Source organism: Aspergillus terreus, genomic scaffold (genome assembly GCF_000149615.1).
Source record: "Aspergillus terreus NIH2624 scaffold_16 genomic scaffold, whole genome shotgun sequence".
Taxonomy (NCBI): domain Eukaryota; kingdom Fungi; phylum Ascomycota; class Eurotiomycetes; order Eurotiales; family Aspergillaceae; genus Aspergillus; species Aspergillus terreus.
The window spans coordinates 48109-59455 of NT_165939.1; the positions used below are offsets into that span (position 1 = coordinate 48109).

Sequence of the window (11347 nt, forward strand, 5' to 3'; positions counted from 1 at the left end):
GCGCCGTACACGAGGAGAAGACGTCCAGAACAACATAAATATATCACTCTAATGAGACACCATATATTCGGAGAGACTAAAAATATACATCTACTCCAATGTCTGGACCGTCACACACAGCTTACGAAAACGATTAATAACCTCCAACACGTCGCGCGGTCGATTGGGAAACTGATGCTGCCCAGCAAACTCCAATACCTGCGCCTCTCGGGGGGAGAAATGGCGCGCCACCAGCATCTTCGATCCTGCGAGCGCAAAATCATCGCGACCCTGCAGATGTAATGTCGGTATCCGAATGACCAGTTCCTCCTGCCACTCGGTATCTTTGCTGTCGTGGTCGTCGTCATGGTTCTCCATCACTTCGTTCCTCATATACTGGCTTGCCTCGTCTTGATACCAGGGGCAGATCAACATCGCGACACTCATCCGGGGCAACCAGGGCAGGCGACCCATCTGCTGCTGCCAGAGGAGCAAGGTCGTCACCAGGGCACCTTCGGAGAAACCGATAGCACCCACGATAGGGATGTGGGGGTGTTGAGTCTGCCAGTCGACAATGGTGCGGCGGATGGGGTCGTGGACGGCGGCGAGGCGTTCGCCCACGGAGGGCCCATTATTATTGTTGCCGCTGCTGCTTTCAAACCATGAGTAATATGGCCCCAGGTCGGCGAAGACGGGGAGAATCCCAGGCCCTGCAGAGGAAGGGAACGGGGCTGTCACGTAGACGAATTCAAAGTCTTCGCGCAGCGCAGCCCGGAGCTTAGACAATTGCACGCGGAAGATGGCGGGAGAGCAGCCAGCCCCATGGATGCAAAGAAGCGCTCGGGGCGCCTTCGCCAGTGCTGGAGATGCTTGGTAGCGCATGGAGGATGGTACAATGGGACTATATCCTGGGTGCAAGACGGGGATGAGGGAGTGTCGAGCTTACACGTTCACCAGCGATGAACCGCTATTATTGCAACGGGATATCCTGTCCAACATTCTGCGTCCACTTCAGGTGGACGGGACAAGCCAGCGATGCCGATTACATCCATAGGAACAGCAGTTTGTTCGGAACTTCCGCTTCATCCCCTCGATATCGGGCTTTGGATGCCAGCGCCGAATAACGCCGCACAAACCCGAACGGGTCTGCAGGTGATCCCGAAGCCCTAATCCAAGGATCGTCCGTCTTTCTGTCTATGTCTTTCCGCATATGTAGGCCGCAGGGTACCAGATACGTCAGTCAACAGGTAACCAGAGAAGACGACCGTGACAGACTGCCATGGGCGATCAGCCATTCATTCCACCACCGCAGCAAACGGCGCTGACGGTGAATGACCATGATGAAGTCACCGTCTGGAATGCCGCTCCCTGCCCCATTCTGCCCCGCGACCAGGTATACGTCCGCGTCGAGGCCGTGGCGATCAATCCCAGTGACACGAAGATGCGCGGACAGTTTGCCACGCCCTGGGCGTTTCTCGGAACGGACTATGCCGGCACGGTCGTCGCAGTGGGTTCGGACGTGACTCATATCCAAGTGGGTGACCGGGTCTACGGGGCACAGAACGAGATGTGCCCACGCACTCCGGATCAGGGGGCATTCTCGCAGTACACGGTCACGCGAGGCCGTGTTTGGGCCAAGATCCCCAAAGGCTTGTCGTTCGAGCAGGCTGCCGCGCTACCTGCGGGCATCAGTACCGCTGGGTTGGCCATGAAGTTGCTTGGGCTGCCCTTGCCATCGCCTTCGGCAGACCAGCCACCGGCCCACTCCAAGCCGGTGTATGTGTTGGTCTATGGGGGCAGTACGGCCACTGCCACTGTCACTATGCAAATGCTACGCCTGTAATGCTTCCCTTGTCACGAGTCTTTTCTGTCCGTTGGTCGTGGGCGATACAAGCGATGGGTATACTAAGATCCGCTGGCAGGTCCGGATACATTCCAATTGCAACATGCTCCCCCCACAATTTCGACCTGGCCAAGTCGCGCGGCGCAGAGGAGGTCTTTGACTATCGGGCCCCGAATCTCGCGCAGACGATTGTCTGTGAACCCCCGCCACCCCTCCACCCCTCCCAGTCCACTTTTTCCTTACAGAACAGACTATTGACACTCTTTTAGCGTACCTACACCAAGAACAATCTCCGCTATTCCCTCGACTGTATCACCAACGTCGAGTCCACCACGTTCTGCTTCGCAGCCATCGGCCGCGCGGGGGGCCACTACGTCTCCCTGAACCCGTTCCCTGAACACGCGGCCACGCGTAAGATGGTCACGACCGACTGGACCCTGGGGCCGACCATCTTTGGCGAGGGATCCACCTGGCCCGCCCCCTATGGGCGTCCCGGCAGTGAGGAAGAGCGGCAGTTCGGCGAGGATCTGTGGCGCATCGCGGGACAGCTCGTCGAAGATGGACGCCTCGCCCATCATCCGCTGCGCGTGGTGCAGGGCGGCTTCGATCAGATTAAGCAAGGCATGGAGCTCGTCCGGAAGGGAGAGCTGTCGGGGGAAAAACTCGTGGTTCGGCTGGAGGGGCCGTAAACTGGATTGCGCGTTACGTCGAGGGAGCAAGAAAGCTCCAATTTTCTATCAACCAATCCCTAGACGCTAAAACGTACATGGGATATTGCTGCGTAGATTGGGATAAATCACGAGTGATACACAGGATGGGGGTTCAAGAATGCACTGAATACATACTCAGACAACTCTTTATGAACTGATATAAACTAGTTGCTCTCTGGGAAGATCCATGTTTCCCGTATATCATAGCTCAAGAAAAAAAAACATTCATGTCATATACCTATAACTATCACTATATATATAGATATATATATATATTAGCAAGCTCATTGTCTTCTACAGAACTAAATAATCGAAATACGAATAGCCCATATCATCCCCGGCATGGCTGCTATGCGGATTATCCCTGCTGGTACTGCGCATAGATGGCATGTTCGAATGTGCGTGTCAGATCACGACAGACCGGGTCATTCCAGGGTTCCAGTTGGAAGAACGCAAGGGTGCACAGGCCGGCCTTGGGGTCGATTTGCTATTTACAATATCACTTAGTAGGCTGGATCAACATTGAAGGTGACATAAACCAAAGGAATCTAGGAACCGAGCTTACCCACACAATGTTTGGACCACCCCCAAAGGTCAAGGAACCTTTTCGGCGCCAGTCCTCGCCGTCCAGATCCTCCAAGGCGATGATCCCCCCCAGCCCAAAGCTGCGACGAAGGACCATGGGCATCGGCCCACCGTAGTTGATGTGCGGGCTGGCGTCCATGTGCTGGTTCATCTGCTCTTCGAGTCGCGGCTCGAGGGCAGGCTGAAACATCATGTCCACGGTCTGTGGCTGCAGCAGGAGCCCGTCTCGCTTCAACAGCGAGTGGAGCACCTTCATATAGGACCCAGGCCCCGAGAACACCCCCTGGCCGCCGAAGCACTCCTCGCCATCGGCCCGGAAGTAGACCGAGTCGTCGTAGCGCAGGCGCCCATCCGCCGAGTTGCGGTGGGTTTGGTCGGCCCGGCGCGCAAGCATATCCGGCCGTTGCTGCAGCTTAAAGGTCATGTCGGTGATGCCCAGCGGCGCACAGATATTCTCCTGCAGGTACTGCTCCAGGTCGAGGCCGGTGGCCCGCTCGACGAGCTTACCCGCCCAGTCCAGGTTGGCGCCGTAGATCCACTCCGCCCCAGGGTCGTTGACGGCCGGCGGCGCCAGGCGACTCTGGATGCCAAACTTTTCTGCCGACTGGAGGTGGCCCTGGGCCATGTATTCCCGGAGCAACGGATGGAGGAAGACATACGACAGTCCCGATGTATGCGTCAGCAGGTGCCGCAGCGTGATCTTCCCCCGACGCTCTCGCAATCTTGCATTTCCCGCGTCGTCAAAACCCTCCAGCACGGGCATCGCACTCAAATCCGGAAGCAGCCGATCCACCGTCTCATCCAAGTCCACGAGACCGCGCTCCATGCATTGTAGGGCCATGATCGTGGTCAGCAGCTTAGTCGCACTGGCGAGCCGGCAGGGGGTGTCGACCTGTAGCGGCGGCAGCTGATTGCACTCGTCCCGTCGCACTGTCCGAGCCCCGAAGCAGCGCGTATAATTTAGATTGCCTAGGTATGTCCCGCTGTCATTCGTCTCGGTGTGCTTGTAATTGTCGCAAAGGGGTCTGATTGGGGTCTCTCACCACTGCAATCTCGAGCCATGATGACCGCCCCGGGGATCTGCCTGGATTTCACGGCCTTGCGGAAGGCGGTTTCCATCAGAACAACCGGATCCGCTGCCGCAGCAGCATCAATGATGGATCCCATTCTGAATTGTTTTATTTTTTTTCCCTTTTTACTAATAAATAATAGCTGAAATAAGGGAATAAAAATAAAACCAAAACAAAGAAAGAAAATCGGGCGCTTATTTTGTCTGCGGCTGGGGCTATAGAATCGGATATTACCTATCTAAGGGCGATCATCGCATCGGATCGGGCCGGCGGATCGTTGCATCAGGCCGGTCCCCGAATAAGACCGACTCGGCGACTTTCGGTGTTATGCGCCGCTAAGAACGGTATTGTCTTATACTCGGTATTGTGAAAGCTACATCACTAAGGTAGGTAAGGTAGGTACCTAGGTACCAGTACCCTCCAGCTGTAAGGTATCTTACGTACAGGTCCATGGTACTACCTTACCTAGCAAAGTTACATGACATGGCAGGTACTTTTCTACGTAGGTATTTTTATATTCGATTTGCACGAAATGGATGTCTCCCGCATGTTCTAAGATTACCAGATATACCGTTGTTCTAATTGCTCCGTACTCTGTACCGGAGATAGCGTCCGTTCAAGCTGCCCCGAGAATCAATCACAGCGATCCCTTCATTTCTTGACTGTGGCACCCGCACTGCGATTGTGTTGCATATGGGCATTGACCAAGTGACCCGCCGCAAGAGCCGCGCAGGTACTTAACTCGCCAGCCAGCACGGCCGCGGCGACAATGCGGGCCAAGCGGCGCGCATTGGCGCCAGGCTCGGTGGCATGTGCGCCCCGGACACCTAGCAAGTCCAACATGGCCCCCTGGGCCTCAAGAATGGTGCCTCCGCCAATCGTCCCGACCTCCATCGAGGGCATCGAGACAGCGATGTGCAGGTTTCCATCGATGCTAGAAACCCACCGTTAGCAAACACACCCACGTGAATATATATACCCGGGAGAAGAAAATCAAAACGTAGAGAAGATACCTACTTTTTCATGGTCGTAATGCAACTGCTGCTCTCCACATTCTGCGCAGGGTCCTGGCCAGTGGCCAAAAACACCGCCTGGACGAGGTTGGAGGCATGGGCGTTGAAGCCGCCCAGGCTGCCCGCCATGGCACTCCCGACCAGGTTCTTGGCCGTATTGAGCTCGACCAGCGCATCAACGTCGGTCTTTAGGACCTGTCGGACAGTCTCCGCGGGGATCGTGGCTTCGGCGATGACGGACTTGCCGCGACCGCCGATCCAGTTAATGGCGGCAGATTTCTTGTCGGAGCAGAAATTGCCCGATAAGGTAACGGTATGCATGTCGGGAAATCCACCCTCGGCGGCCATTGCCTCCAGGGCTTTTTCAACACCCTTCGAAATCATATTCATGCCCATCGCGTCGCCTGTGGTGGTGCGGAACCGGATGTAGAGATAAATGCCCGCCTGGGCCACCGTCAGGGTTTGGAGCCGCGCAAACCGGCTGGTCGCGTTGAAGGCGGCCGCCAGAACCTCGTGCCCGAGAGGAGACTCAACCCAGCGCTGGGCTTCAGCTGCACGTTGGGCCGAGGGGAACCGCAGACAGGGACCACGCGTCATACCATCACCTTTGAGCATGGTAGTGGCACCGCCGCCAGCATTGATCGCTTTGCATCCTCGACTGGCGCTCGCAACGAGCACGCCCTCCGTCGTGGCCATGGGAATGAACAACGCCTGTCCATCGATCACCATGGGTCCGGCCACTCCCAGGGGCAGAGGCAGGTACCCGACCACGTTCTCACAGCAGGCGCCATGCACAAGCTCGTAGTTATAGTCGCGATAAGGGAGCAATGACTCCGCCAGGCCGCTGCAGAGGTTCTGAGTGGAGGGCGTTTTCGACACAGCGGCACGGCGAATCCGCACGGCACGCGTAAATGCGTCCAGCCGGGTCACCGAGCAGGATGATCCCGCTGCAATGCGCTCCAGAGTCTTCTCTAAACTGTACCCCGCGATCTTACCCCGGAGACACAGTTCCACCAGCTCGTCGTCCGTCAGAGATTCTGCTTGGTTCGATTTGAGGAGGGCCTCTGTTTCTTCTGGGGGGCGGGTACAGACTTCAGGGGCAGTGGCAGAGCATGGCACCGACAAGGAGGAGCCATCAGGGACGGCGGACTCTCTCGCTTGGGGCCAAGCATGCCAGCGAGCAGCGTGGATCAGGTGGTTATTGAGGACCAGGCTAACGACCAATGCGCCCATGAGACATAGTCGACCCAGCGGGCTTTCCAATCCATCGAGCACACCGTCAAATGTAGAACGTTTAGTGGCTGATATATTGAACCCAGCTGATTCCAAGGCGTACTGCAGTGGCGGCAGAACGGTTACGCGCGTCTCAAATCCCTCGACGCGCGCCGTTAGGTAGATCTCGTTGAGTCCGTTGGCCGCTTCTTTAAAAGGACTGACAGCAGTAGGGGGCAGAGTACCATTAGCCATATATTCTCCCATGACCCGATAGAAGAAGGGCGACAATTGGAGGAAGTGACATAGAACAAAGCCGCCCACCGTCAATAGCTTCCACCAGGTGATGTTTGTCGACTTGACCTTGTGCCCAAAAATCCCCGAAGGATGCTTGGCATTAACTTGACCAAGCCCTCCCGGGCTCCGGATTCGCGTGATCTCTAATTTCACGCAAAGAATGGTGGCATAGAAGGTAAAAAGTAGAATGGCATCAATCAGGAGTGTCCATGCCGCCAGGAAGCAAAAATGGCCAAGACTATCATTTGGCCGAAGGACCGCCCCTAATGCCAACGCGCCGATTTCCAGGAGGTAAGATCGCACAATATACCAGCCCTCTCGATCAACAGCGAGTTGGATGATGTTAGGAATCAATTGGCTTTGCCGGCTATCATCACTGCTGGCACCATTGGGAACTGGCCGCTGCCACCCGCCCCGCAGTTCTTCCGACACGCAGAGAACAGCACGGGTTAGTTGGATCGGCTTCTCAAAGCCCACTGTCAAAACGAGGTACGGGATTCCTTCGAAAAGAAGAAGCATGTCGACAGGCACGTCGCATGTAGTCGTGATTCCAAGCCCGAGCACAAAAGCAAAGGCACCAGACAGCAGGACCGAGGTTGCCAACCAGAAGCGCGAGCCGAGTTGGCGCATCACCCGAAAGAGAGAGACCACGGTCATGTTCATGGCTAGGTAACTGAGCCCTATGATCACCAAGTCGACTGTCTCCGCATGCTTGACACGATGAAGGAATGAGAGCCATGAGCTTCCGACCCAGTGTCCCAGTGAGGTGGGACTTCCTTCTTCGCGAGGAGACCTCAGTCTCCAACTATCATCCTCTTTTTCCGAGGGTATAATTTCGACAGCCTGTAGAAAGCCATCTAGTTGGGAGTAGGGAACTCGAAACGTCAACGCGGAATGATCGGGCGAGGGGGATGAATCGGGGGTGGGCGTGATCTGTTCCGCACCGAGGAACTCTGAGAGTGTGTTTGATAGGAAGGGGATACTGGCGTCGACAGACGCACCCGGTAGATCGAGGGTGACAAGAGCCCAGTGAAAGTCAGACTAATTGAGAGTAGCACAGGGACGGTCCGGTCAGCACGCAGAATTTCTCGGACCAATGGAGCACAGGAGATCTATCATACCTGGCCATCCTCCGACACCTTAGGTCGGTCGTCTATCTGCCATCTCCATGCGCTAGCCTCTCCCAGGGTAACAGTGCGGCTTCCACAGAGGAATGACTGGACGTTCAAGGGGGTTTCCTTGGCCCAGGGGGCCAGACCTCTGTGAGCAGCCTGATATGTCCCTTCCAGCACATGAAGATGGGTCGTTGCCGCGGTCAGCGCCGTGACCAGCAGAGTGTGAATGGGATGTCGACACGCGTGTCCCACAATGGCACGCAGTCCTTTGGTCACTCGATGCTGCACCCCGCCAGGACTCGGCTTTTTAACCACCGGATCCATTGCGATGACTCTCTTGGTGCGCGGGAGAGGGGTGTGAGTGCTTGTGGATGATGAAAGGACAAGTACGATATTCGCAGAAAGGCCAAAGAGACTAAAAAAAAAATATATAAAGTAAAAAATTAAAATAAAATAAAAACCCCCTAAAGAACAGGAAAAGAAGAGAGATAGAAAGAGAGAGAGAGAGAACCAAGCCTCAGGAAAGGAAGGAAATAAGCCAAGGCAACTCGCTTGGTGCGACCAATGCTAGGAGGTCCATGAGACTCCGGTACTTCCTGGTAATGTTGAGACAAATATACTTATTCTAGGTAGGCGGTAGGGATTTTAATGCGTATGCCTATGATACAATAATGGTACATGAAGGCGACTGCACAAACAATCTTACGCCGTTTGGCTCGCTGGCTAGAAGAGTAAGCACTAAACAAGGCCAGGGTTGGGGAAATCTTCTCCACTGTCAGAGGTCCTTCGTACGTTAGGTACTAGGTACCTTACCGGGGTCAGGTACTTTTATCTGAACACGGAATTACACCCTTTTGCCACGAATTTTCAGATCTCCCAATTTTGTAGGTTATGAAATATTGAAATTTATTGACCTGCCCCCTTCGATTGGCTAGATATTACACGTGGCCGTATCTCTATCTCATAGAGTGGTACCTAGTAGGCTCTTTTCGATATTACCAAAGGGGATTTTTCAGAAAATTTGGAAATATCCAGTGGGAGGAGGGTGTACGTACTCTGGTAGGTAAGGTACCTACCTCCTGGAGTCCTGGTGACATTGTTTGTGTAATCAATCAATCAGCGTAGTGCGCTAACATTCAGTCACCCCGTAGCAACATAACAATAGTTCCTTTCTTCAGCCCCTACCAAATTAGGTGTTCAAATCCAAGGAGTAATACATACCGTCATTATTTCTAGGTTGGCAGGAGGAATTTTGATTCTGTCACCCTTGGCGCATCATGCACGACTCATGAAACAGACTGCACTAACCGTCTTACGCGCCTTAGCGCCGCGGCCGGACGAGTAAGCACTCAGCCAAGGAGCCCACCCCCTCCCGGCCCCACCCCCTGGCAGGGCTGTCAAAGCGGGTCGAGTCTCATTGGGTTTTGCTTATCAAAATCGGTTGATCATCCAGGTAGCAGTAGCATCTGGATGTAAACTAAAAAAAAAGGCAGACTGTCGGGACCTTAAAAGGCCACAGAGGTACCCATGCCCGGGTTCTTCGGTCGCCAGACCTGCAATGTATCAAATGTCTTATGCTCATAAACCAGGACACAGCACAGTACAGGGGGGCAATGGCTGCAGATCAAGGTACATTCACGACCTCGGTCACTCTCTCGCCAGTGGAGGGTTCACGCACCGGTGGAATATTACCCCGCCGTGCATTCCGACGCTCTTGTGATCGGTGTCATGCACAAAAGATCAAATGTACAGGAAATAAGGAGGTTACTGCCCGTGCTCCCTGTCAACGTTGCCAGCAGGCTGGACTTCGGTGCGTCTACAGTGAGCGATGTCCCAAGCGCAAGCTACGCCCATCCAGGGCAGCGGATCTCGTCTCTGCTGACCCAGATCCCTGCTTGCACATGTCCTCGCCCCCAGTGCCCTCACAGAGCTTGCCGCTAGACGTATCCGAGTCGCATTCCTCAAATACCTCCCGGCAATTCCTTGATCCACCGGACAGCTACGACTGGTCGTGGACCTCGATTGGCACGGACGAGGCTATTGACACTGACTGCTGGGGGCTATCCCAATGTGATGGAGGCTTCAGCTGTCAGTTAGAGCCAACGCTGCCGGATCTACCTTCGCCCTTCGAGTCTACGGTTGAAAAAGCTCCGTTGCCACCGGTATCGAGCGACATTGCTCGTGCTGCCAGTGCGCAACGAGAGCTTTTCGATGACCTGTCAGCGGTGTCGCAGGAACTGGAAGCAATCCTTCTGGCCGTGACGGTAGAATGGCCGAAGCAGGAAATCTGGACCCGTGCGTCGCCGCATTCCCCAACTGCTTTCCCTGAGAGGATAACACAGCGCCGACACAACATGTGGGCAAACTGGCTAACAGACTTGCATGTATTCTCACTAGATCCCATTGGAATGTTTTTCAACGCGTCCCGACGGCTTCTTACAGTCCTGCGCCAACAAGCGCACGCCGACTGCCATCAAGGCACGCTAGACGAATGTTTACGGACCAAGAACCTCTTTACGGCAGTACACTGTTACATATTGAATGTGCGGATTTTGACCTCGATATCGGAGTTGCTCCTGTCGCAAATTAGGCGGACCCAGAACAGCCATATGAACCCATGGGAGGGGAGCCGATCTGAGTCGCCGAGCAGAGACGACACCAGCAGCACCAGTGGCCATAGCAGTGTTGACACCATACCCGACTTTAGCGAGGACCTCCCTATTGGTGAGCTGTTCTCCTATGTTGACCCCCTGACACACGCCCTATTCTCGGCTTGCACTACGTTACATGTTGGGGTACAATTGCTGCGTGAGAATGAAATTACTCTGGGGGTACACTCCGCCCAGGGCATTGCAGCTTCCATCAGCATGAGCGGGGGACCAGGTGAGGATATAGCCAGGACAGGGGCAACCAATTCTGCAAGATGCGAGGAGCAGCCGACCACTCCAGCTGCTCGGGTTTTGTTCATGTTCTTGAGTGATGAAGGGGCTTCCCAGGAGGTAAAGTCTGCTGGTTCACGAGGTCGAACCATCGCAGCACTGCGACGATGCTATGAGGATATTTTTTCCCTCGCCCGCAAGCACAAATATGGCATGCTCAGAGACCTCAACAATATTCCTCCATGAATCATCCGGCCTTCTGAAGTGTGTGCAACCACTGCGTAACGCCCTGTCATTCGGTGCCGGACAGAGTCCCTCAGCGGGGTGGGAAGATATAGGAAATCAGACATCGCCAACTCGACTCTTTGATTCATACCGGAATAGGATCGTCGTGATCGACTCTTACACCCACCTACCACGAAACTTGAAATTTTCCGATTTCGCAGACTTTAGAATATTGAAATCCGTTGACTTTTCCCTATTTCTGTGAGGCTATATGTGTGGCAGTATCTCCCTCCTATAGTTGGCAGGCTCTTCTCTATATTATATATAGAAGTGGCCTTTTCTTAGAAATTGGAATTTCTTGGAGAGAGGGCGTCGTCTGAGACTCTAGTCACTTCCCACTATTGCAGCTACATGGAGAG

At 54.5% G+C, this 11347-nt stretch overlaps 5 protein-coding genes across 5 annotated transcripts; 2 read left to right on the forward strand and 3 right to left on the reverse strand.

The window, feature by feature from the left end:
- Positions 1–90: 90 nt before the first annotated feature.
- ATEG_09962 (uncharacterized protein) lies at positions 91–861 on the reverse strand (the record flags this gene model as incomplete). The annotated part of the gene is made up of 1 exon (XM_001209264.1): positions 91–861. One exon carries the CDS (start codon positions 859–861, stop codon positions 91–93), a length of 771 nt encoding a protein of 256 aa, XP_001209264.1.
- A 397-nt stretch (positions 862–1258) lies between these two features.
- ATEG_09963 (zinc-binding alcohol dehydrogenase family protein) lies at positions 1259–2511 on the forward strand (the record flags this gene model as incomplete). Its single annotated transcript, XM_001209265.1, has 3 exons — positions 1259–1818; positions 1902–2013; positions 2092–2511. 3 exons carry the CDS (start codon positions 1259–1261, stop codon positions 2509–2511), a joined length of 1092 nt encoding a protein of 363 aa, XP_001209265.1.
- A 379-nt stretch (positions 2512–2890) lies between these two features.
- Positions 2891–4284, reverse strand: ATEG_09964 (serine hydrolase domain-containing protein; the record flags this gene model as incomplete). Its single annotated transcript, XM_001209266.1, has 3 exons — positions 2891–3019; positions 3098–4086; positions 4161–4284. 3 exons carry the CDS (start codon positions 4282–4284, stop codon positions 2891–2893), a joined length of 1242 nt encoding a protein of 413 aa, XP_001209266.1.
- A 554-nt stretch (positions 4285–4838) lies between these two features.
- ATEG_09965 (3-hydroxy-3-methylglutaryl-coenzyme A reductase) lies at positions 4839–8148 on the reverse strand (the record flags this gene model as incomplete). Its single annotated transcript, XM_001209267.1, has 3 exons — positions 4839–5121; positions 5205–7750; positions 7831–8148. The coding sequence occupies 3 exons, from the start codon at positions 8146–8148 to the stop codon at positions 4839–4841; spliced, it is 3147 nt and encodes a 1048-aa protein (XP_001209267.1).
- Positions 8149–9437: 1289 nt separating this feature from the next.
- On the forward strand, positions 9438–10949 carry ATEG_09966 (Zn(II)2Cys6 transcription factor domain-containing protein; the record flags this gene model as incomplete). The annotated part of the gene is made up of 1 exon (XM_001209268.1): positions 9438–10949. One exon carries the CDS (start codon positions 9438–9440, stop codon positions 10947–10949), a length of 1512 nt encoding a protein of 503 aa, XP_001209268.1.
- Positions 10950–11347: the final 398 nt, after the last annotated feature.